Source organism: Balaenoptera musculus, chromosome 18, assembly GCF_009873245.2.
Source record: "Balaenoptera musculus isolate JJ_BM4_2016_0621 chromosome 18, mBalMus1.pri.v3, whole genome shotgun sequence".
In the NCBI taxonomy this organism is placed as follows: domain Eukaryota; kingdom Metazoa; phylum Chordata; class Mammalia; order Artiodactyla; family Balaenopteridae; genus Balaenoptera; species Balaenoptera musculus.
In genome coordinates, this window is record NC_045802.1 from 51,342,835 (window position 1) to 51,369,679 (window position 26,845).

The 26,845-nt window shown below is 40.5% G+C and overlaps 1 protein-coding gene across 2 annotated transcripts; it reads right to left on the bottom strand.

The window, feature by feature from the left end:
* Nucleotides 1-2,616: 2,616 nt before the first annotated feature.
* On the bottom strand, nt 2,617-26,199 carry EDNRB (endothelin receptor type B). Of its 2 annotated transcripts, none has more exons than XM_036831732.1 (8): nt 25,914-26,199; nt 24,599-25,134; nt 10,013-10,125; nt 9,673-9,877; nt 7,828-7,977; nt 7,292-7,425; nt 5,984-6,092; nt 2,617-3,128 (listed from the first exon to the last, which is right to left on the bottom strand). In XM_036831732.1, the coding sequence occupies exons 2-8, from the start codon at nt 25,082-25,084 to the stop codon at nt 2,994-2,996; spliced, it is 1,332 nt and encodes a 443-aa protein (XP_036687627.1). In that variant the 5' UTR covers nt 25,085-25,134; nt 25,914-26,199; the 3' UTR covers nt 2,617-2,993. The 2 variants fall into 2 exon arrangements, with proteins under 2 accessions (XP_036687627.1, XP_036687628.1); XM_036831733.1 differs by lacking the exon at nt 25,914-26,199 and adding an exon at nt 25,767-25,903.
* Nucleotides 26,200-26,845: the final 646 nt, after the last annotated feature.

The following is a 26,845-nucleotide window of genomic DNA, read 5'->3' on the forward strand; positions in this document are numbered from 1 at the left end:
AAGAAAGGGATTATGTGCTAAGAGATACAGACACGTGAACCTCAAGAGCAGTCAGTACACAGTTATTTAGTGGTCACTTCATTTTGCCTTGTATTAAATTTTGTTATCATTTCTATCTCCTGTCAAGTAGGAACCTCTCATCTTATTAATTTCATCCCATCTTGCACTCAAAAGGAGCTTATGAACTGAAATGAGTGGTTCCAAAATCTCATTTCAGCCTTTCAACTTTCACCTATGGTACAATAATGATTAAACAATGAAATTGCTCCAAAGGCAGGAAACCAGAGATGGAAAGACACAAGGTGCCATTGGAAACAATCAATCAGATAATCAGCCTCTGCAAACTGAATGTATATATCTCTGGTTACTCACCACAATAAAACATAATAGAAACTTGACATTTTAACATAACAGCTTTCATATTTCCTTGCTAATTGTGTGTTTAACATAAATCATGTCCATTTGTAACATTTATATTTCCTTTAAACACTTAATAATAAATTAGTATTAGTTATTGCCTGCACAGTGAAAAACAAGCTGGTCTTTTTTTAAAGCAATTTAAATTTTTATTGATTTTGTTTACACAACATAGAATTAGCAACTACAGTAGTTGCCACTTTAAGTGACCCCAGAAAAACAAAATATATAATTACTTTACATGGTTATATTACAATTTTATAAAGTTAGCTACAGCATACCCATGCTTTGTTATAAACTGTATTCCTTTGGCCATATGTTGTAAGCTGTCAGTACTAACACGCACCCCTATTAGCAAATATAAAGGAGAAAACAGTCTAAAATCGCTTATAAATCTTTTAAGTTTTACATCCATGTTAACATTATTTTTGTCCATTGTTATATTATACAGTCCTTAATACTAGAAAGTATGTTTTAAAGTTAAACAGTAGCACCTTTTCCCATATTGATTTTATTTATGCTAAGAAATCATGCTTATTTCTTACCAACCTTTGTCAGTATGTTAAAATTTTGAATCAAACATTTTTAGAAAAGCTACTGAACACAATTTCATTATAAATAATGCATGTATATACTATTTGTGTGCTGTTTAAAATTTGGCAAGATGATTACAGACCACAACTCTGACAGGGAGAAGGAAAGGGCATTATGATGCAGATGAGAAACAAAATGAATGGTAGTAAAATGAGCTCAAATTTAAATAGGAATAAAAAATATATTAACGAACTGAAAACAGTAGTAACCCAAAGTTAATTGAAAATCCGAAGTTTGAAATGTCTTTCGTGATGACAAGCATCTGAAAAAGTGATTGGGAAGAAATTAATAAATAAGCCTGGGATTTGTAAATAGATTCCATGTGGCACGTGAATTAATTACTGTCCTTTCCTTCTGGCCCCATTATTGGGGTTTTGGTAGCATCACGTTAGATGCTGGCAGAAAACAACATTGCTCGCTTATTCTCAACATGTGGCTGTGGCCCTGGGTAAAAAAAAAAAAAAAAAAAAAACCACACAAAAAAAACAAAAAACAAGGGTAGAAACTCTGTTATATTTTAAGACAGAGTTAAAGCTCTTGGGCCCAATTTGTTCCTGAAGCCACTGTGAGAACATTGCACTGTTTTGCTGGAACAGAATCAGGACCTTTTGCATTGATGTGACGGGCAGTGACGAACATCAGGCTAAGGAAGGGAATCTGTCCCCATGGGTTTCCTCCCACCCCATCTCATTTCCTCTGTCTTCCGTTTTCTCTTGTACATACTTTCACACACATCTCATCCAAGTTAACCTGAGGCACTTTGCTGGGGAGATGAAAGAATTAGGCAAGAACGCACAAAGTAAGAGGTTCTTAACAGTCTCAAAAAGCAGTTTTGCCTGTAAGTGACAGGAAAGCACCACATCCAGAATTCTTTCCTATTAGTTATTTACACAAATAATATAAAAATTAGTAATAAGCTTTACAGGTAACTGTTACATTGACTCTAATATCTATGATCTTAAAAATAGTATTTTAACTATCGTATGATACATTGCCAGAGACCATCTTAACTGCAGCAGGCGTGAGAAAAGATGCTGCTTTCTCCTTTGCCATGTGGGCACTGCTCCAGGCAACTCACATTCTGTCCATTATGGGGTTCCTGGCATCTCTCCATTGTAAAGGTATGAACACTGGGGCCTGCCCTTCATTTAATCATCTACACGTTGTGTATTGTAGGTAAGTATTTACAGATGACAAAACTAAACAAATAGCATTTAAACTACAATAGTGAAAGAAGAAGAATGTTTTAATAATCCTCAAAAAAATTGTAGGTAGTATTTTCTTTGCAGAGTACACGAAGAGGAGATTTCAAAGCAGTGTTTTGGGACGGCATTCCAAACCTTCTCTCTCTGTCCCTTTGTGACATTTGATCTTATCTGAATGTAAAGTTGAATATTTTCAAAAACTTCAATCTCTCTGATACTCCCTCCTGATCATTTAAATATGTCTCTAACATCAAACAAATACACCGGCTGAACTGCTTTCATATTTTGTCTCCAATTAGAGTCCAACCAATGGTGTGAGGCTATTAATAGAAAAGTTCCTTTAAAAGATTTTTAAAATTTTAAATTGAGTAATTTAAATTTCATTTAAAAATTCTGTTTCGCAGCAACACATTTTTCCTTTGCATCAGATTCACCTTAATTTAAAAAATAAACATCTTTAATAGGAATTCTGAGTGAGCTCAATTTAAACGTAAGTGGTGTATGAATATACCAGAAGTTCTGAAGAGCCACATTGAAGTGCTGACTGTAAAGGATTAAGTGCTTTCACAATGAGGCTTTCTTAATTCTCATCGCTTTTCTTCTCAGGCTGTAAACAGCTCATAAAATGTCATGAGTAATTCTGAGTGTTAAGAAAATAATCACTCTTACATTTTTACATTGTTTTGTGCAAACACACAGTTGTTTTGTTTTGTTTGGCGGATGCCTCATTGTTTTAATGATTTCTGTCCAAAGTAAAGAAAATGAATATTCCTTCTTTCAAGATGAGCTGTATTTATTACTGGAACGGAAGTTGTCATATCCGTGATCATTAGCTTTGAACTTTAAGCACGACTGCTTTTCCTCCAAGGACTGCTTTTCTTCAAATGACTGGCACCAACAGCATAAGCATGACTGTACAAAACAAAGTAACTCGTTATAAGTTTACATCAGTTACACTATCACAGCCCTTCCTACTCTCCAGAATTCTGGCTTTCTTTGCATGATATGCAATTCTGCCAATTTCTTTCCATGCCCTCTTATTTTCCCCTTAAAACATGTAATTACATAAGTAGTATATGATAATGATTTTAAACTAGAAAATACAGAGAAGAAAAAAATGTACATAATTAAACTTCCTCATCTTTTAATTAAAATTGAAAGAGAAAGCCACTCTTAATTCTTGATACTTACTCTTGATTACTTGAGAAATACTTTTAATATTTGATAAATACATAACTCAAGACTTTTTCCTATGCAAGTGGAAATATTACCACACACATATATACACATGACTGTATATGTGCGTGTTTGTGGACATGTGTGTATAATTATGTTAATAAAACTGGACTATACATACTACTCCATGGCCTTGACAGTGACATAAACATCTTTCCATGTCAATAAACTTAATATTACATCACCATTTTTTTCAGCCACGTGTTTAATCTCATGTGACTTTTCAATACTGTTACACAATAAGGTTATAAAGTCTATGTGTCTCAGTTTTTAGTCATCCAAATTTTTTCTTGGATTTTTAAAAATCCTGTTCATTCTGTTTGTTTTCTGAGAATTTATATGTATAAGAAAATGTGAGTTCCATTGCTTTCTGTTCTGTAAAATGAGGGACCTGATCTGGTGACATTCTCTGCTAGCTCTAAAATCTATGAGTTTATGAGTAAGCAAAGACTTTTATAGACTGCCTTCGATTTTACAAGGAAGCTAAGTTCTCGGTTTTCCAATAATGAACTGCCAGTGGAACCAAGCAGAACCAAGGCACCACGCCCTCCAGTACAAAACGGAGCAGTTAATAATTAGGACAATAGAGCCACAGACTCAGTGTCTGATGCACATTCCCGAGTTGTTTTACAGGTACGGTAACTGTCACCAGAGGGAAAAAGCTAACTCCATGATGACCAGACTGTAACCATGACATAAGCTGTGCCATCCTGAGCAGTATTGAACCTATGACTAGCACAAGTCCAAGAACGAGCCTCAAGAGAATGGGATTAACATTACTGCTCATAATAATCTGTATCTTGGTGGGCAGCAAAATAATTGTAGCTTGCTCTGCCTGTATATGTAAGCACGCAACTACAATAAAATTGTCAGCAAAGAGATGTTACAGACCCATGCTGACATCTTCCACTCTGAGAATATGGCGTCCCATGTCAGCATGAAGAAGTTACAGAAGATAGACCTTTGCCCCTAATCCCATAGAAATGGAATGGTGTTTGACAGTGGGGAACTGAAAGCAGCTCTTTTGCCCCTTTCCTGTTTGCCCATTTCTGTTCCCCTCTAATCTTGAAAGAACTTAATTACAGGAATGTGATCACTAAGCAATTGAAACTAATTCCTGACTTATGCTCTCCTGAATGCACACCATGCCTTGTCTAACCTGTTGATTCTCTTCCTAGATAAAAAGAAGTAAGACTAGCTCTCTAGCCACAGTAGCCCCCCCTAAGCAAGCCTGCATGCAGACCGCTGGGGCAAGATAACATCTGAAGAGAGAGCCAGCCAGTCTGTCCACAGGGGAGAGGCAGAACCCAACCTCCTGCCTTGATGATTCATTGAGATTCTTCCCCTTCCATTTTTCCCTTTAAAAACTGTCATGGCTGAGCAGAATCTTTGGTGTTGGTCTCTGGACACGAGTCCACCATATCCCCAGACTGCTGGTTTTTCTGATTAAAGCACCTTTCTTTTCTACTGACACTTGCCTCTCGAATTATTGGCATAGGAGTGGTGAGCAGCTGAATCTGGGCTCTGTTACACCAGGGACAAGTGAATCATTCCCACATAAGGGAAGGGAATATTTCATTTACGCTAGATTGCTGAAGGAGTGAATGAATGGATGGATGGATGTTACACACAAATGCAAGCAGGCAAATGAGGAATAATTTCACATATTCCACATCATTCTCTGCTATAGAATGAAGGCAGAAAAGTGGAGGTAAAACCTGAATTAAACTGCTTTGTTTGACTCGTTATGGTCACCTCTGTATGAAAAAGAAACTAACTTAGTTATAATCTACAGTGTGCTGCATAGTCCAAAATCTTCCAAAAATGGGAACAGTGCCTTTAATCATGTGTAGCTCTTATTTTATCATGTGATATTTGTCAGACATCAATGCATGCAATTTTTATTCATTTTCTGCGTAACTCTATGAGTAGAATTGATTGGTTGAGGCAGCAGGGAATGGTTGACTGGGATTTGTAGGCAGAAATCAATTATAGTGATTTATGAGCAAAATTCACATCTAAAAAGAAATGTCTAGGGCTTCCCTGGTGGCACAGTGGTTAAGAATCCACCTGTCAAGGCAGGGGACACGGGTTCGAGCCCTGGCCCAGGAAGATCCCACATGCTGCGGAGCAACTAAACCCGTGTGCCACAACTCCTGAGCCTGCCCTCTAGAGCCCCCGAGCCACAACTACTGAGCCCACGTGCCACAACTACTGAAGCCCATGTGCCTAGCGCCGGTGCTCCACAACAAGAGAAGCCACTGCAATGAGAAGCTCGCGCACTGCAACGAAGAGCAGTCCCCGCTCGCCGCAACTAGAGAAAGCCCGTGCGCAGCAACAAAGACCCAACGCAGCCAAAAATTAAATAAATAAATAAATAAATAAATAAGAAAGAAATGTCGATCATGTAATACTAGGGGAAACTGCAAAACAATTGACTAGATCTCTTTGGATAGAAATATTAATAGTTTGGAAGGGTTATATTTGATGCCAGATTAAAAAGGGCTTTTGATTTTCGAATACTCTCTTACCTTAAAGCAGTTTTTGAATCTTTTGCTCACCAAATACAGAGCTATTGGGTTAATACAGGAATTCAGGGAGGCCATGTTGATGCCAATGTAGTCCAATACCAACAAAAAGCTGCAAAAAATAATACAAGACATGTCTGTAAAAAAATATGCTTCTATGAACATATATTCTTTACAGAATTTTGTGTTTTTGTGAACAAAAAAATTAGCCATTTACAATGGTTTTGACTTTATCACTAGTCTTTGCCGATTATGATCTCTCTCTCTGCCTCTCTCTCTCTCATCTTCTGTCCCTGTCATCGCCCCACCGCCCATGCCCAATTCTCTCGTTTAAAATGAAATCTTGGGACTTCCCTGGTGGTGCAGTGGTTAAGAATCCGCCTGCCAATGCAGGGGACATGGGTTCGAGTCCTGGTCCGGGAAGATCCCATATGCCGCAGAGCAGCTAAGCCCGTGCACCACACCTACTGAGCCTGTGCACCTAGAGCCTGTGCTCTGCAACAAGAGAAGCCACTGCAATGAGAAGCCCACGCACCACAACAAAGAGTAGGCCCTGCTCGCCGCAACTAGAGAAAGCCCGTGTGCAGCAACGAAGATCCAACCCAGCCAAAAATAAATAAATTAATAAGTTAATAATAATTTTAAAAAATGAAATCTCTTTTGGAAGCGCTGAGGCTGGATGAAAAGAAAGGATTTATGGGCTTCCTTGGTGGCTCAGTGGTTGAGAATCTGCCTGCCAATGCAGGGGACACGGGTTCGAGCCCTGGTCTGGGAAGATCCCACATGCCGCGGAGCAACTAGGCCCGTGCGCTACAGCTACTGAGCCTGTGCGTCTGGAGCCTGTGCTCCGCAACAGGAGAGGCCGCGATGGTAAGAGGCCCGCGCATCGCGATGAAGAGTGGCCCCCGCTTGCCGCAACTGGAGAAAGCCCTCGCACAGAAACGAAGACCCAACACAGCCAAACATAAAAATTAATTAATTAATTAATTAAAAAAAAATGAGTAGAGGCTTCTTCCTTCAACTCTACCAAAAAAAAAAAAAAGGATTTACAAAGTGCAAAGGAGAATCAGACCTAATATTTTCAATTGTGCTACTCACTCATTTGGACAACCCTGACTCTCCATTCCCAGTGTTCTCCTAAGTCCCTTTACTTCTCCCTTGGAAATAGGAGTAAAGGTAAAAAAATAGCCATCTTAATTGCTCCCTAAGGATTAGAAAAATGGTACTGTCTTCTTCCCAATGAAAGGAATCAATGGAAAAACTTCTGAATGGCATTTATTTACACAACTATTTCTATTTTACCTTTCTTACCTCAAAAGTTCACATCTATTGGGATCGTTCCGATCATAAAGAGTGAGCTTCAAAATCCTGCTGAGGTGAAGAGGAAGCCAACACAGGGCAAAGACAAGGACCAGGCAAAATACTGTTTTGGCCACTTCCCGTCTCTGAAATAAAACCACAGTCAGACACTGAATAGATGCCTCATTATAATCACAGCGTTCTCGCTTTCCAAACAAAATATTTAATATCGTTTACAAAAAATCAGTGGCATTTGTAAAAATTAAGGACACTGAGCTTTAAACTGAATAGCTAATGTGAATTAGATAGAAAATGGTTAAAGATTCATCTTTAAAAAGTAATGGCTCTTTTTACATCTTTTTAGACTATGTAGAATATCTCCAGATAGATAACATAAAAAATATTCTTTGTATATTAAAAAATACCAGCACAAGAAAAATGAAGTATGCTGTGGTGTATGATAATTTTAGTTTCTTATCACCATGATAATTTTCATATTCATAATCAGGATTGTAATCATGAGTCAGCAAATATTTCTATTTCCTTACCTGCTTTAAGTGATCATTTAAAGCAATTTGCATGCCACTCTTCTTTCTCAACATTTCACAGGTCATCAGGGTATAAAACAATGCAGTGATGGCCAATGGCAAGCAGAAATAGAAACTAAATAGCCACCAATCTTTAGCTGTCTTGTAAAACTATGGGGAAGAGAGAATGTTATACTTAATATTCCTCTGTAAGAAAATCTTACATATCAAATGTTAAATTAAAAAATACTCATCAAGGAGAAATTATCTTCTAAAGTCGATCCATTTTATAAATACTATGTAGAATCTTTCAGGCCACGTCTGCTGAACAAATAATTAAATTAAATTAAACAAACTTTTCCTAAAAAGCATTTCAATTCTCTAAGGAAGTGTGCTATCATTACACATAAAAATGAAAGCAATTGGGCAAAATTTTAAATATTTGGTAATTCAAATATTTTTGTCTTCACATAGGCAAGTTATCCTTAAGGAATTCTTTGTGTGAAATACCACATCTGAATGGGTAAAGATATCCTAGTGTTTATGGGAGTTTTTCACTTTTTAACAAGTTTGTTTATGGGAAAAGCAGGTAGGAAGAGGTCTATATTAATCATTTACTTAAGGGATGTATACATCTAACCTATCAACTAAAATTCAAAGCTGCTTGTAACATGCCTTTTCTCTTATTCTTTTTCTGCTCTTTTTTTCTTTTCCTTCTTAAAATTGTTGTTCCAGGTATGTCTGTGTTGGAGCAGAATTTATGTAATCTACGCAGTACTTTTCCCATTTTAACTAATAAGAAACAAGAAAACAGCAGTCTCATTCTCAATTTCTTTATTCTTTTGTTTACCATGATCTATACATATATTCATAAAGCTTTATCTTGTCTTAACGCATAAAATAGAAAATAATCATTGATGACATCTGGACCAGCCCCCTTTGTATTAACTCCTCTTAACCCATTCTGTTGGGAAGAGCCTTTTACACTTAGGATCTATCTTCTGATGACCAGTATTACCATTCTGTTCCTATTTCCTGATTCAAAGCTCTTGAATAAATGGCCAAGATGAAGTTCTTTGCAACGGCAGCTTTCCCTTTAGAGAGAGGACAAGCTTGTTATTCATACCGAGCTTCACAGATTCACAGGGATTCCGATCAAACCATCCATACCAGGGCGACTTCTACTTGATCATTCCCTGGACCACACACTCCCTCTGATGACCGCTGTGCTGCTTCATACAGAATATGTAGTAGCTGCCAGTCCTTATGGGAATTTGAGTAGAAAAGCTATAAATTCAAATCGATTCTCTCATGTAAACTTGGTTTATCTGTATTCCTGAGCACCAGGGGATTCTTGGAGAAGTAGTGACCCAGCTTCTTGCAGCCTGGGTCATTAGTCACTGTTAAACCCACAGCCCTAGGACCTACACTCTTTTTTTTTTTTTAATTAATTAATTAATTAATTAATTTTTGGCTGTGTTGGGTCTTCATTTCTGTGCGAGGGCTTTCTCTAGCTGCGGCAAGCGGGGGCCACTCTTCATCGCAGTGCGCGGACCTCTCACTATCGCGGCCTCTCTTGTTGCGGAGCACAGGCTCCAGACGTGCAGGCTCAGTAGTTGTGGCTCACGGGCCCAGTTGCTCCACGGCATGTGGGATCTTCCCAGACCAGGGCTCGAACCCGTGTCCCCTGCATTGGCAGGCGGATTCTCAACCACTGCGCCACCAGGGAAGCCCCGGACCTACACTCTTAATTCATGCCAAGGACAGTCATAAATCAGTAGCTTCCCAAGAAGAGGAGATCAGGGGAAAAATAGCTAAATATTTATAAGGCAACAACAGAAAGGGGGACAAAAAAGTAAAATTTACCTGCATGAAGGCTGTTTTCTGAGTGGGATGGAGCAAACAGATTCTCAGATAACTTCCTTTGTAGTCAGTGGTAATCATATCAAAACCCACGGCTTCAGGGACAGCCAGGACCACGGAGACCACCCAAATTAAAACAATTTCTACTGCTGTCCATTTTGGAACCCCGATTCCTTTAATTCGACTCCAAGAAGCAACAGCTCGATATCTGAAGAGTAAAACATAATCATTTGCCAAGCTGGCAGAGCCTAGTTTTATTGAATTACACAGTTTATTTTCTAAGTAGCATAGCAATCACTAGGATAGTGGTCAGGATATACCTGGCTTAGATATATGCTCTTACCTGTCAATACTTAGAGCACATAGACTCAGCACAGTGATTCCCACAGAGGCCTTCTGTATGAAAGGCACCAGCTTACACATCTCAACTCCAAAGGGCCAGTCCTCGGCAAGTAGCTGCATTGAGGAGACATGAAGCTCTGTTAGGGAGATTTTCACAGGGCGCCCTCTGAACTGTATGTGTCACTTAGTGGAGACAAATGAACATGTAGAGTTAAAATAACAAACTCTAGTTCTTATTCTTTTTCTCATAGACTACTCCTTTGAAAAGCACTTGCGTTTGATATCTGGAACAAGAGAGTGGATTGGGAATAATGAAAGGGCAGCCGGTTCAGGAGAATTAGCTATACACAGACAGTAGCTTAGGGTCAAGGTCTCCTCCACTGCAGGGCCAACTGGGGCCAGTTGCTTAAGTTCTCCTTACAAGATTGGGCCTGCAGTGTTGAAAATGCCTCTCATACTGTTATGGAGTCTCAAATACTCAGCTGGTGGCCAAATCAAAATAAGGTTAACTAAAAATAGGTGACGTGGGACTTCCCTGGTGGTCCAGTGGTTACAATGCCACGCTTCCAATGCAGGGTTCCATCCCTGGTCAGGGAACTAAGATCTCACATGCCATGTGGCACGGCCCAAAAAAAAAAAAAAGAAAGACAAATGTCTCTTAGTCAGAGAGACTAGACGACTCCTATGGAGAACAGTGTGCGTGTTCGTGTACTTATTCTTCACTCTAGTCAACCTGACTGCTCTGTAACTCAGCACACAGCTCCTTGAACCCAGCAGGCACACTCATTCCTTAGGGCTTCACTTGAGGTTCTTCCTTATCCTGGAAGGCTTTTCCCCCAAAGATCCACTTGGCTAACTCCTTGACCTCCTTCAGGTCTTACTCAAATCTCATCTTTTCAACATGACCTACCCTCAGCACACTATTAAGTATAGGAACTGGTCAGGCCTCCCCATCTCCCTCATCCTACTCCACTTCCCGTTTCAGCCACAGCACTTATCAACTCCTATTGTATATATTATAACATACTTGTTTGTTTGGTTAAGTTTTTGCTGTCTGGAACCCCTAGCCCATCAAACAGAAAAGAACTACTGCAATTGCCTAGTACAGTTCCTGACACACAGCAGATGCTTAAATATTCAGGCCCCTAAAATATATAGGCAGTGGCTATCCAGTGAGCAAAAGACTTAGTTCTATACATATATTTCCGTTTATCTGACTTCAGACTATGCAACCATCTATTGTTAAACTCAGTGATTTTCTTTTTTAGGACAACTGGGTGTGCCCCACCCTGGTAAATGAATCACTTTAGGTAAACATCTGGGTCGAACGTTCATGAGGTTTTGAAAATAAAGCATTTCAAATCTACGTGTCTGTGTGTGCGTTTTAATGTTTTAAAAAATAACCTTCCAAAAGTGAAAACTATTTTGAAACACAATTGAGTCTTTCCGTTCTTTCACTCGTGAAGGTTCTTTGTGGAGTTTGTCATGCTGGGTGATTGTTCTGTAACTAGAGCGGCACCCAAAGCTGAAATGTGTGTTTCAGTACGAATATGACTCGGAGCTCCAACATGGAACCAATTTCATTTCTAAGGTAGACATGAAAAGTTACACCGACATGTAGAACAAATGTTGGCATACTTACAGCAAATACGCTTTTTCTAGGGTCTGAGAGCCTGCAAGGCCAGGCAGGCAACAGAAGAGTGGAGGAAGCCAGGTGTAAGAAAGTCATTGGTGTCAGGAAATAATAGGGAACAGAGGGGTCTGGGGTAAATCCTGTCTAAAAGGAGCTGCTGCTAATAAACTTGATGTGATTCTTGCCAAGAGGTCCCCAATACAAAAGTATCTTGATTTTTAGCCCCAAATTGGAATTTTTATATGAAATCTCACAATTTATAAAAATTGCCAACTAATTCATATTTTTTTTAAAAAAACACTATCGGATAACATTGTATTAACAAAATATTTTTATGTGTCAGACCAGCCTCTAACTTGTGACCTCTGGATTAATGAGCTGACTTATAACTCTGCTTGTTCATTCATTCACTCAGCGAACATTTATTGAGTACCCACTATGTGCCATACACCATTCGGAGTACAGAGTGCCTATCAGTGAACAAGGCAAACTCCCTGCTCTCATGGAGCTTACAGTCTAGTGAGGGAGGCAAACACAAAACACATGAATACTTAATATGGTGTCACACAGGGGGTGTCACCATATTGAAAGATTATGGTGGAATTTAGGGAGCTTTCTTGATAGGCTTCTCAGCAAGGTCTCTCTGAAGAGGCAACCTGCAGTAGGGACCTGACTAAAAAAAGTAAGCCATGCAAAGAGCATTCTAGGCAGAAGAAAGAGCAAATGCAAAGGCCCTGAGGTCAAAAGAAGCTTAGTGAGAGGAAGGGACAGCAAGAAGGCTCTCAAGGCTGGGTCGAGCGGTCCAAGCCAAGTGTCTAGGAGATGTAGTTGCACAGGGAGGAGTCTGAATGGTTTTTTTTGTTTTTTTTTTTTTGTTGAGGAAATCCATTGCAAGATTTTGAACAGGGAAATGGAAAATGGCATCATCTTATTTATGTTTTTTAAAAGATCACTCTGGGGACTTCCCTGGTGGTCCAGGGAATCAGCCTTCCAATGCAGAGGACGCAGGTTCAATCCCCGGTCGGGGGACTAAGATCCCACGTGCCGTGGGGCAACTAAGCCCGGCACGCCGCATCTACAGAGCCCGCGTGCTTTGGAGCCTGCACGCCACAACTAGAGAAGCCAGCGTGCCGCAACTAAGACCTGTGCAGCCAAATAAATAAATAAATAAATTAATTAATTAAAAAATAAATATAAAAAGATCACTCTGGAAGCTCAATGTAGACTAGAATGTAGAGTCAGGAAAGGAAGCTTTGATGAGAGATTGTGGGCTGAAACTTGTGATGCCCTGGGGCTGAAAAGAATGGGTTATAGACTGGATATGTATTGAAAGCAGAGCTAGCAGGACTTGTTGATGGGTTGGATATAAGATATGAGGAGTCAGGAAACTCAAAGAGATTGATCATGTGAATGGTGGAGACATTGGCTGAAATGGGGAAGACCCAGGGTCCTGTAAGTCTGAACCAGCTATGAACTCAAGGTGCTTTAAAAGACTTGCCAATTACCCTTGGAAACATAATAAAAAGATTCCAAACAGTTAAAACTGCCAGACCCAGTTTGGTACAAACTATCCAGGTAATATTCTGTCTAATCATTCTGATTGCCTTTATATGCATTGGGGCGGGGGGTGGGAAGCAAAACTAACACACATATGGTACTTACAAGGGACTAGGCACTATTCTAAGCCCTTTACACATGGTATATCATTGAAGTCCCAAAGCAATCCTATGAGGTAGTATTACTATTACCCCCATTTTATAGGTAAAAAAACTTAGGGGCACTTAGAAGTTTATTAACTTGCTGTGTTGATTTTAAATATGCCCACAAATTCTTTGATAATCCTCCCTTCAAAAGATGAAGCCTCATTTTCCTCCCCTTGAACACGGGTTGGACCTAATGATTTGCTTTTAGTGAATAGAATGTGGTGGGTGTGATGGTGCGTGACATCTGAGACTAGTTCATAGAAGGCGTTATGGCTTCCTCGTTGCTCTCTCTTGGATCACTCATTCTGGGGGAGTTGCCGTGTCAGGAGAAGACTCAAGCACCCCTATGAAGACTCCAACAGGTGACAAGGAACTGAGGCCACCTAAATACAGCTGGCACTAATTTGCCAAGTGTGTGAATGAAAAGATCCTCCAGCCTCAGGCAAACCTTCTGATGACTGCTGCCCTGCCAACATCTTGACCCTCATGAGAGACCCTGAGCCAGAACCACCAGCTAAGCAGCTCCTGAATTCCTGACCCACAGACAGAGTGTCAGGTAATAAATGCTATTCTTCAAGTTGCTAAGTTTGGGGGTAATTTGTTACTCGGCATTAGATAACTAACATATTTGTCCTTGGTCACTCACTTAAGTAAGTAATAGATCCACATTTGAACCCACGTGGTCTGATTCTAGAATCTATAATGTTTTGAAGAAGCTGATCTTAGATGAAAAGTGTTTAGAATTAAATCAATAACAGTATTTTAAAACCCACAACTATGTGTCAAACAATGGTAAAGTATGTAGATGTAGAGTAAAAATTTCTTCTAACCCCCCAGCTATTTTATTCATCTACTGTCCAAAAATTTAGATAGTGTCAAGTGTTTTCTTGTCTTCAACGATTTCCAAATATGCAAATATTAGTATCACGTAGGTACAGCCATCAGATGAATCAAGATGAATGAGTGTCCGGTCACTGAAGGGAGAGAAGTCTGGCCAATGAAAATGAGCTCTGCACTGAATCCAGGCCCTGTTTTGACGTTACTATTGTTTTTGGCTCAGCCTAGAAATTGGATGATTGCTCTTCATACCAGTGGGAGGCCTGCAACCCAACCTCTGACCCAAGTTATCACAGAGGACAGGGAAACACAAACTGAAAATTGTAGCAATTCTCTTCAAGTTCAACACAGAGATAGTCAGAAACCTAATCACAACTGAGAGATTACAGTTTTCTAATCTACTCTTTCAAAGGGAAAGAGACTGAAAAAAAACTCTTCACCATTTCAACTCAGACCTGAATGCTGCCAGTCCTGAGAGGCCACAGAAGGTGGGGGGACGGAGTGCCCACTTCTATTATTTTGCAGTCAGTCAGAAGGATGACTTTGGCAACCTCTGCTTCTCTGATCAGAAGCCTTTGTGGAGACACCAAGAAGCCTGATACCCTGTGAAAGAGACCACACCTACTGCCGAGGCTCATGTCTGTCTGAATGGCCTCCAGCCTCAAGGCCTTGGCAATTTAGGGCTTGGAGCTTATTTAAAATGCAAAAGACGTCAACCTCTTGTTTAATAATAAACAAAGCCCTGGGTAGGGAAAAAGCTGTGAACTTAAAAAAAAAAAAAAGAAATCACTCTCAACCAAGATGTCATCTTTAAAATTTGGTGAAAGAATGTTCTTAGAGATTTTTATAATTCCTGGAAATTAACTATTTCACTATTTCTTGACAAAAATAAAGACATCCAACATCTATAATTTGAAGTCCAACAATACAGCTTTCTTCTTGGTAGAGGAAATTGATTCTCCTTTATTTCAAGAGGAAGCAACTCTAACTTTAAACCAGCAATAATATATTCTTATTCCTTATTTGCAGTTTTCTCCATTCAATTAGATAATTTAAGGGCACGATCTGAATACTGAAGACAAATCATGCATGTAATCAAATCTCTCTGATCCCAGAAAGAATGTTAGAGTTCCATATTGTCTCTAGGTCCCTGCCACGTGAATTAAATTTTTAGGTCCTGTTTAAAACTAAGTTTGAATATATATTACCTACCATTTATCAAATGTGAGCCAGTCAGAAAATACTCCCATAACTGACACTGGTTTTCACATGGTGATGGCTCATCCAAGGAAGAGCTTTTGTTAGTGTTGGTCCTAGGAGCAATGTGGTGACCATTTGACAAACGATAGCCTGTCCTCATGCTGGCGCCTTTCGCCTAAGGCTTCTACTGCTTCCCTAGCACATTTCTTTTGTATGAGTAAAGTAAACACAAATAAATAAATAGACACTAGATTGAAAAAAGACTTGGTCATACTGACTACAAGGTTTCTACACAAGGATGGCCATGATTTCATAACTTTATGTTGAAACAGCTGTTTGAGAAAGAAAAAAGTCAACAGAATCTGAAAAATTATTTTATATCATATTTAAAAATTACTTTTATATTAAATATATATTATATAATTTTTTAAAAACTTCTAAAAGGATAAATAACATGAACAGAAAATAAATATCCTTTCTGTAAAAGTATGATTAAGTGAGTGCTACAAAATCTCTCCAACTGGGGGATTTATATTTTTCAATTCTTTTTGTAATTAAAAATTACATTCTCGAGAAATTAAATGGAGAAAATCCTATTAATACACGCCACTCTTAATGCCCAAAGGCATCTAGCCCCGTAGAGTCAGGAAATGCCAAAGTTAACCATCTTGCACTAACAAATGTTCAACTGCCTCATTAACCATATATACCATTTTCCTTTCCTATTTTTTTTTTAAATTAACAGTATACACTGAGCTTTAACTGTTTCTTTGTTTTAGAATATTCTACAACATTTTTAGTGCCTAGCACAGTGCCTGGCACACAGTGACCTCTCGTTAAATGTTGTTGAATAACAGTGAATGAATGAGTTCATGGACGAATACATGAATCTGATCATAAGGCAAAAATCTTGTGATAAAACTTTTGTCATGAACTTTTCAGTTCTCATATTTGAAACAAATTCTTTAGAGAATTGGGATGATTGTGCATTTTATATATTGATTGATTTTTGTATTGTCTAGTCCATGCCCTCCTCCCTTCCAGATGATCAGGTCTTCTTGACACATAGAGCCAGGGCCTCTGGGATTGAGGCGTTGGCTCTTCTCTTGGACTTCTGTCTTCCAAGCAGGCCGGAAAAGGTGGAAAGCAAAATTCCTCCCCTCCCCTCTCTCCCCTACTCAAACCTATCAGGGAAATGACTTTTAAAAAACAGAACCTACTGTTTCTCACTATCTGATGGGATTAAGTGAGGTGCTTTCGTTGTAAATTTGGTGGAGATGGACTCAGGAAGCATAGAGACTCTGTAAGAGACGGTCATTTAAGAAGGTAGGTGAGCAACACATTAAAAATGACAATTAGGGCTGCTTTGCCGGATTGCTGTCTGTTCCATCTCATGATGAACTGTGAACATTTCTTTCAAATGACTGGCATTATAGAAATGTTTTTACAGTCAGAGTCAAAAGAAGGAAATAATGGAGTGGTTGTGTTTCACAGGTTTGGGGAAGGGTGTATTCTTCTGCTTTTATCTCTGTTTCCTGTAGCAGATAAGAGTTTTTCTGCAATTGAACTGGCGTCTTAATAAGATAGTACACCCTCATTCAAGGATTTCCCATGTCGGATCTCCCTTTCTTTTTTTTTATTCAAACATACAGTGAGAATTTAAGCTGCTGGTCAAGTGCATAGAAAATATTTTCTTGACATACGTTGCACCCTTACCCTTGGGGACGAATATCTGTTACCAGTTCCATCCTGGGTCCATTAAAATGCACTTAATCACTTAAAGATTAGGCCATGTGGGTTAGAGTATGTGGATGAGGAATAATGTCAGCTTATCCCCCAGGGGTACCATTTAAATACCACAATATGAACAGTGCCCCCTGGAGCTGTGCAAGGCAGAGGCCCTGTCCTAGGAATCTGTTGTGTGCACACTGGCAAAGAGAGGGCTTTCCACTGCTCTGGAAAGATTCCTATCACTTGCTGAAATAGAAGAATGACTCCATTAAAATGAATTAAGTTTCTGGAAACAAAATCTTTAAGGGAAGCAAAGAGATAGAAAAAAGATAAAAAATAAATATGTCTTAGAGAAACTTAAGTTCACCTTAAATATATATCCCTACTTTTGTTACAGTGAAATTTATTTCCAAGTCTGTAGCAGGCCAATAAATAAATGGATTGCTACTCTCCTATTACCTGAACTTAAAAACTTATCCACAGTTTGTGCTTAAAACCTTTCATTGACATGTCACATATTTTGAAAAGATTCAACTAAGAGCATTAAGACATGCTATTCACAAACCTAGCTTTATGGTCAGATTCACTTAGCTGAGCTGGATCTTCTAAGATCACTGTGACACCTGAAGGAACTAAAGAATTATAACCTGATGGCCTCATGGCTCAGAAAGTGACTCTCAAACTTAAAGAATTCAGCAAATCTTATTAAGTATTTTCAGGTCTTACTTAAACCTAATTCTATCCAGAGAATGGCTTATGGGATAAGCTATGGTGAGAAAGCGTTTGATTACCACGGAATTCAAAAGCCTGTTAATATAATTTGAAAACACTGTTTTGGGGGGGAAGAAGATATGTACAAAGTAAACGTCCAGAGAATAGGCTTCCTTCTTTCTGGAAACCATGATGAAGCTAAGGAGGAGAGAAAGAGAGGGAACACGAGTTAGGAGGTGTGAATATGGCTGGGGGACTCAGGGACAGAACACTGCTTGATAAATGCTTCTGTCAACTTTGCTAATACGCTTCTGACTCAAGAACAATCCTCTTTCTCTCTCTCTTCTACCAACCCAGTTTGGCCGTTTTCTTGTTCCTTTACATTTTCCCCAGAGGATCTATAGGGAAAGAGAAAGAATAAATCTCTAAAGTAAAAGCACTGGAAAGGAAAAAAGTCTGAAATTAGAGAAATTGCTGACTAAGGTATATCCATACACCATGCTCAGCTACCTCCCAAACATAACCAACCTCTTCTTAACTTTGCAAAGTCCTGAAAGAGAATGTTTCACATCATAAATTACCTCTAGAATCTTATTTCAGCTCAGGCTTTATCTGTCAACACCCTTGAGAGCACTTAATCATTGATTAGCATTTGGCATGTTTCTCTAAAAATCATCAACTATAGCGTATTAGCCATACCTTATATGGTTTTCTTTGGAAAATGAAGACCCTGGCTCCCTGGCCTTGAAACAACATGGTCTTGGCTGTGTCATCCTCTTGTACAACTATGGAAATGCCTTCGATCTTGAACGATTCATTTAGAATGAGCAAAGAAAAAAATGTAAAGCCTTTGATAGATAAGCCTTACCACATTGAAAGAAACATTGCCTTGACATTTTAAGAGCCTTGGATTTATGGAGTGACCGAGTGGCAGATCAAAGGCAAACACAGGAAGTACTCTAGAGTTAACCTGGGGAACATTTCATTGCCCAAGGCCAAGAGTTTGCCCACCATTTTGTCGCAGCCAACATGTGAAGCAGTGAATCAGAAATAGGAAGTCTTGAGTTTCTGGGCTATTTGACATCTGCTGCTATTGACCTATTATTCTGTTATGGCCAATATTCTCATACATATAGAAAAAAGAACAAAATTTCTCCCCCTTTTTTTGGACAGTTATAAAAATATGAGTATAACATCTTTTGTCAACAAGCATTTGTCTGGAATTGATCATTGCAGGCACTATGCTACGTGGGTGTTGGGGGGTTAGCTTTATTTATTAATTGACTCAAGGTCATTCAATGCTAATAGTCTTACTCTTTATTAACACTTTTAAAATGTTAATACTTCAAATGTGCTTAATTAACACTCCTTAAAAATTTTGTTGCTTTAAATAAATGAACCTCAAAGGTATCTAAGTTCTGTTTTGGGTACAAAATGCTTCTGCTACGAAGATGTCTTTAGACATCACAAAAATGTCACTAAAATATCTCAGTTACTTAACTGGAAATATGCACAGTGTTATTATCTTGGGCAAAAACAGACTCCTCTACCCAATGATACCTTTACTTCTTGTATTGCTCTATATGCATAAACTGCATTTACTAATCAGAAAAGTATAACTTCGAAAGTTAAATTTGCTGGTCCTTCATTCACTTTACTTCTAACTATGAAATTAGTTAATTATATGCAGACTTGTTAAGAAATAGAAGTAGTCTAAGACTGGATAGTGAGAACGGTGATTTTGTTCAGAAAGACAGCTTTGATTGTGTTACAAGCAGGAATGTCTGACTACGTGACAAGGTCACTTCGCTCCAAACTCATTTGAGGGTTCAGTGAAGCAATTCCCATTTTGACATACCAGCATTTTAATGTTACAAGTACCCCACCTTAAGTAGTTAAACGTTAAAGGTCAGTAGTTTTGCTTCTCAGAGCTATGAAGGCAGCCTCTTTGACTCTAATAGTAGCTTACGAAGTCTTAACAAGAAAACTATCTAGAGGCACTCCAACGGGTCACCAGCTCAATTTTTAGAAAGCTCTCCATCACCACTAGACATCTGATTATACTTGGATCCTTATCAAAGTCTGTCCATGTAGCTATCTGTCATCAGTTTCCAAGGAGATTTGTTTTCAAACTCAATTTGCTTACACATAAAGGAAGCTATATTTATGTTATTTATTATATTTATATTACATTATATTTATGTTAACTATATATCTATTGAGTCAGTTATTCCATGCAAATACAGTACAAAGAGAGTGAACTTGTTATAATTTAAAAACTCATTGTTTGCTCAAGCATTTTTAACTTCTTAAGATGTTAAGAGAAGTGAAAGAAATTTTAACTTCAACCTGCAATCAAGGCTTGTTAAAAATCACTGCTAAACTAAACCAAGCCATACCAACTAACTAACCAACCAACCACCAACAACATAAAAAACTTCACAGCATCTACAAGTATACCCAGCTCTTCCTATACAGCTTGGACATTGGTGCTACTCCAACTTACTCTAGGCTCCTATAGGCAACAAATGTCTAGATTATTCCATTCATTTTAGTCTACACAGGAATGGCACAATAAGTAGCTTGTGAATAAGGAGATACTCATCCTCACATCAGATGCTTAAACACTGGTTTTGGGGTCAGGTACATACATGGACCATGTAAATACTGGCATAGTGACCCATGTATGTATTAAAGATAGACATTGATACATATATATGTATATGGAGATGTTACATAAAATAGTGATTCAAACAAAGAGTACAACAATAATTTTGGGGTACAGTATGGCAATATCTATCAAAATTACAAATGCACATATCCTTTGATTCAATCATTCTAATTCTAGAAATTTACCCTTCAGATATAGTCACACATGTGTGCAAAGCCATATGGACAAAGATGTTATTTGTAGTCATGTTTATAATGGCAAAAGCTGAAAAAAACCCCCCAAGTTTCCATTCTTATTCACACACACACACTCACACACATTCTAATAACATTTATTACTGGCTTACTTTGTGCCAGGCACTGCGACCAATGATATTCACCTATGTACTTATGCATCTATACATTCTTATAACATTTAATATATTTATATATGCATATGTATACATATATATTTTTAAACATCCTCTTTGGACGCTTGCTTTTTCATTTTTCATCTGGATGCTCTTATGTAATGCAGTGACAGCCCTAGTGTGTGCTGCTGAGAAGGAGAAACGAGGCTTTTATTTCCAGCAGGTTCTCATGATTATCTGAAGCTCTTTTAGAGCTTCGATTTGCTGAGTCTCCCACAACACCGATCTATCAGGATTGCCTCCTTGACACAGGAGCCCTGGTGAAACGACTCTGTCTAGAAGTTTCCAGAGAAACAGTTCCCTGAGGGAGTCAAAGCAGAGTAGACACATTCTCTGGGGTTTGTCAGCCCTCACAGCAGCCTCTCCCTGTGAAGTCCCATCCCGTTCTACAGCCGCATCAAGGAACATGGCTTCCAGACAGATCTATGACATTTTGTGGTTTGTCAACTTTACTGAACTCTAGATTTACTGAAGTCCAGATTAATGTAATAGATTCACGTTGATGTTTCTGGGCCTGTGGGTAAACCAACAGAGGAGCTGTGGGATTCTATGAACCCTCAGAAATTGTGAATGTACATTATAGTATCTATTAATTATAATGTATATATAAATTATCTATTTATATATTAATTATATATAACATATAAGATGGATAATTAACTGGATTCTCAAGAGAATAATAACAACCCATAAAAACAAAATTAGAAATCGCTAGTTTAGAGATTCAAGTCCCCCACTTTAGGATAAATTTAAATGGCACTCATAATTCACTTCAATTGCTTTGTATGAAGTATAATACTTGACTACTCTGAAATTATAAATGCATTTTTTTAACTTATATGGTGTCACAATTATTTAAGGGAAAATGGCTTTTAACTAGCTCTGGATTAGGTGTTTTTGTAAATAAAGCCTTTAGAATAACAAACAGTGATATTATCAATATTATACATTACAGATCATCTGAAGGGGATTTCAGGAGATAGAAATCTTCAGATGACTCAAATTAAAACTGAAAATGCTTACCAAGTATCCTACTATGTAGTAGTGTGTCCCATAATTGCAGCGCTGCACTCAAATGAGGTCCTAACAATACTCCAGGTTGGAGAAGGGCAATCTATGCTCAGCTCACTCTGTGCAGGGGGCCAGGAGGACCACGGGTTCTAGGGCCAGAAGGCCTGGGTTCAAGCCCTAGTTTCATCACTTTCTAGTGGTGTGACATCGAGCAATTTACTTCTTTACCTCTCCAAAATGTAGTTTCCCCATAAACCAGGGGTGATAACAATACTTCTTCCATAGGGTTTGTTGCAGTGATTTAACGAACTAAACCAAGTACTGAGTACATAATAAATGGTAGCCATTATTGTTATATTATATCTCAAGTGACACATATTTATGCACAATATAAAAATAAACCAAAAGCCACTATGTAGGGTTCACTGATGGCAAACCTAGTGATGGGACCTAATTCTATGGGATGGATTTGTTCATGACCAAAAAGGATGATTACATGGCCAGATTTGTAATGACTCAGTTTGTTTATTTCAGAAATAGAAACACAGCTTTAACAGACTGAATGGTTTCAGGCAAAACGTTGTAACTTCCTAGGGAAATCATAAAGGAATTTGAAAGGAAAGGAAAAGCTGTGTGTCCTTTGGGAGTAGGATATTCTCTGGCTTATCGAATGTAATAATTTAGCCAGACAGAGAAAGTAAGATGGTCCTGGAAGAGCTGATTTACATCTGATCTGGAGGCAAAATGCCCTCAGTCCAACCTTCCATACAGCACGTCATCTGCTGGCTGACTTAGGAGGGTTTCTAAATGGGCTGACCATGTGGGGTTTCCTGGGACCTTCCTAAACAATCTTTCGCAAAACTCTGTGCAAGCCGAGCAAAACTAGATGTAATCTCCCTTTTCAGAAGGATCTTATCACTTATTTAAAATTTCTCACAACACCTTGTACTCTAAAATTTCTCAAGTCAGTTTTGAGGAATTGAATTGAAATTCTCCTGCCACATTGGAATGGTAAGACTTAGTCTGTAGGACTCCTAAAATGGGTTCCTTCTGGCCCTAATGCAGCTGTGGCTGCATTTAAAGGACCCATTTCAGCCTGTGCTTCTCCCAGGAAACCCTCAGAGTTCACAAGAGCTGGTAGCCATGCAAGAATTTAGGATTTCATCTATTTATCCCTCATTTCTGGGAGTGTTGCCTTCTAGGACCTGGATCCTAATCCAAATCCTGTCTCTAAACCTCAGAAATCTCTAGAAATTCCTTAATGTATGCCTTGTTGGATTAGGATTTCCAGAGATTCATAAAAGGCAATTTAAAGGCATGCCATCTGGTGACTTCTCCTGCCACAAAGATCAAAGTATCTCCCACAATCCTTTCCTAAACCAACATGCCTTTTCCTTCCCTTGTACTGAGCCCAGGACTAGCTTTAGGCAAATCCCCAAAGTACATTCCCGGTCCCTTACACTTTTGATTCTGTTTTTATGCATGACTTCCTATTGCTGGTTACGATGGGGAAGCAGAGTTTTACAAATTTGCATCATCCTTTAAAATTTTCCAGCTCTTTCACTTAGGCTATTTTTCTTAACACCACAAAACCCCATTCGATGGGCACTAGAAACTTTATTGTAGAGTTGAGGACACTGAGGCCCAGAGATGTTGGGAAGTGTCCAGAGTTTCAAAGCGGGAGTCAAAGAGTGTAGGGGTTTGCGTCCTGCCTTAGCTCTTCAAGCCCATTCCCTCTGATGCCTGCGGTAATCACATAATGATGTTAGCTACTGAAACTGTTAGAGACTTTATGTTCAGTGTCCTTGGTTTTGTCCACAGTCATTGATGGGGTGCAGTTTGCACTTTGGAACCTGACAGATTGAGCCTGATTCTCCTCACCTCCATCACTTACTCACTGTGAGACCTTGAACATCCTATCATCTGTTAAATGGAGTAATGTCTACTCATGGGTTGTCAGAAGGAGTAAAGGAAAGTAACACATCTATCCCAGCGCTTGGCCCATCGTAGGCATTCAGTAAAGGGTAGGTACAGTATGGTCATTCGCAGCAGGTGAACTGTGTTTTCCTACTCTCCTGTCTGGGTCTTTTTCTTCTAGGCCGTTTGTCTCCTAAAAACCTATTCGAGCCCCTCTACTGTTAGGGTCCTTTAAGAAAATGCTTCCCAAGGTTCGTATGCATTTGAATCACCTAGGTATTTTAAGATGCAGATTCTGATTTAATAAGTCTGGGTTGGACTTGCAGTTCTAACAAGTTCTCAGGTGATAACAATCCTTCCAGTACATGAACCATCAGTTTCTCAGTAGAGAGAATGTACCTTGTGAGCTGGATTTAGGGACAAGGTCCTTCAGGACCAGTGGTTCTCAAACCTTACGTGCAGGGCTTGTTAAAATACAAACTACTGTGCTTCACCCAGAGTTTCTGGATTAGTAGGTTTGAGGTAGGGCTATAAGATGTCATTTCTAACAAGTTTCCAAATTATGTTTATGCTGCTGGTCTGGCGACTATGCTTTTTCCAGGCTTAGCAGTGGGCTACTGAAACCAGAAGGAAATTTGGTTCCAATGATTACTGACTTCTAGGAAGGGAGGGATCTTCGTGACTAAGCTTCCTGCAAAGGCTCTGGCATCTCCCCCTTCCTAACGGTATGCCCTCCCATCGCGATATTAGCAGGCACCCTTTACCTTGTAGACATTGATGGGGATATCAATGACGATGTGCAGCAGGTCTCCCAGGGCCAGGCTGGCTATCAAGATATTAGGGCCGTTTCGCATGCACTTGTTCTTGTAAATGATTCTCAGCAGTGTGGAGTTTCCGATGATGCCCAGCACGAACACTAGGCAGGACACCACCGTGTTGATGTACTTGAAAGTCTCCTTGATCTCGATGGGTCTTTCGCACGGGGGCGGGGGGAGGGTGCGCGGTGGGGTTCCCGCCATTCTCCCTCCTTTCGGCATCTGCGGAGATGCGGACGACCGCTGCACGCTGGCGTTGGACCCCCTGGGCCAGGAGGTCTTAGTTGGGGGCGCCATTATCTCTCCGGCCCCCAGAAGTGGCGGAGTGGCCCCGGCCGGCGGGAATCCCCTCTCTTCAGCCTGGACACCCACCACGCCGCAGGCAAGGATCAGCGCCAGCAGGGCGCGTCCGCACAGGCTGGGCAGCGGCTGCATGCTGCTGCCTGCTCCGGGGGGAGTCGGGTGGCCACTCTTCAGCTTTCAGTCTGGAGATCAGCAAGGGAAGGAAGACGGGACACCCGGGTCAGCTACCCCAGCCACGCCCCTGCAAGCGGCTAGCGCAGAGCGCAGCCGCGCCCGCACTATCCGCGCGCAAAAGTAACTCAAGTTTGCGCGCCAGTGGGGGCGGGGGGGGACTCTGGCGCGTGTGACCCGCCCGAGCCCGTCTCCTGCCCTTCCAGAACCAGCTTTCGCTGGTTTTTCTCCCCTGCGTCTCCCGAGGGGTAAATGACTCGCAGTGGGGCGGGGTATTCTGGAAGGGGTGTGACAGGGAGGAAAGGATGGGTGTCTAGAGCAAAGCTTTGAGCTCCTGTGTTCGTTCTGGCTAAGGGCGCGTGGGGACGGGGGGAAATCAAGGCACCTAGAGGCCAAGGGATGTGCCAGTCTCTGCATTTGACTCCTCAGGAACCCGGGATACCCTGTGTCTGGACGCCCAGACTCCTTCCTCCCCGCGGGTGAAAGCAGCTACTTCCCGGCTGCCTGCGCTCGGGCTCCCCAGGACCCCCCGCGAGTGTGCCGGCTGACTCGGAAAATCTCTGGGACATCTCAGTTCTGATTGGGAGAGTATCTGCATTAACGCGGAAGCTTCTGTGCCCTCCCAGTGGCTTCAAACACTCACGCGCTCTCCTTCGCTCCAACTCCATTGTAATTCGCTGTATCCATCCATAAAAAAAAAAAAAAAATCCCCAAACAAGTAATCCAAGCTGAAGCCCCAGGATAAGGTTCCATCACTGATTTTAATGCAACACCAAGCCAGAACTTTTACCTCGCGGACCGGACGCACCAGGCGCAGGGGGACCTCCTTCCCGGGACTCACTTGGCTCGCAGCTGGGCTCCAGGCTACCCTGGAGCGGAGCGCGCCTCCCTTCAGCTGCGGGCGGATCTGGCTCTGACGAAACGCTGAGGGAATGCCTGACCGTGTAGCCTCCGCAGCTTGCTCGGGATCCTTGCTGTCCCTAGACAAGTACCTTTATTCATTCGTCCCTTCCCCATCAATCACCGCCAGACTCCTCCCGCCCCTTGCGACCGCGCGGCAACCTTTCCCCTTGAGCGACGCCTGGACTGCATCAGCAGGACCTGCCCGCTGCCCCAGGGGGCAGTGCTCGGCCCGCGACGCGTCCTGAGAGGCTGCGGAGTTGTCATGCTTCTCAGGTCTTCAGATGATGAGCCCAAACCAAGGGCAAGTTTTCACACACCCCGCGACGCTCGAGGCTTCAGACTAGACCCGGGCTCTGAATTAAACGTGTTTCAAGCCCGCTAGGACTTTTCAAAGAAAAGTTAAGTATCCCGCCGTGATACCTAAACCTTGATTAGTTGTTGGGAGGGGGGGGGAGAGGCTGCTTTTGTTTTTGCCCTTCAGTTTCAAGTTCGCATCGGCCCCCACCCACACGGAAGAGCGCGACCCTTTCTTCTCAAGCCCTGTCACTGCCCTAGGAGAGAACTAAAATTCCTCCTTCCTTTTCTCTAGCAGAGGCTCTTCTCTCTTCCTGCGATCTCTTGAAGTGTTATTGTCAGCCTATCTCTGGATTTTATTACTGTCAAAGGACCCGATACCTATAGGGGGCATGAAAATCATCAGAGAGCTGCCATTCAAATTTAGAATATTTATTTATGAGGCAGAGCCATAAAGTAAACTCCTATCCATACTTGAACTCAATTTTTAAGGGGTAGAAAGAATAATAGTGCCTGACAGTTTTG

What these genes read in the sequence shown, in the direction of transcription:
- EDNRB (XM_036831732.1), bottom strand. Translation starts at nt 25,084, where the DNA reads ATGCAGCCGCTGCCCAGCCTGTGCGGACGCGCCCTGCTGGCGCTGATC. An exon ending in TGTGCTCTAAGTATTGACAG is followed by an intron (nt 9,878 to 10,012) that starts GTAAGAGCATAT and finishes TTTACTCTTCAG; the next exon opens with ATATCGAGCTGTTGCTTCTT. An exon ending in GATTCAAAAACTGCTTTAAG is followed by an intron (nt 3,129 to 5,983) that starts GTAAGAGAGTAT and finishes TGTTTTGTACAG; the next exon opens with TCATGCTTATGCTGTTGGTG.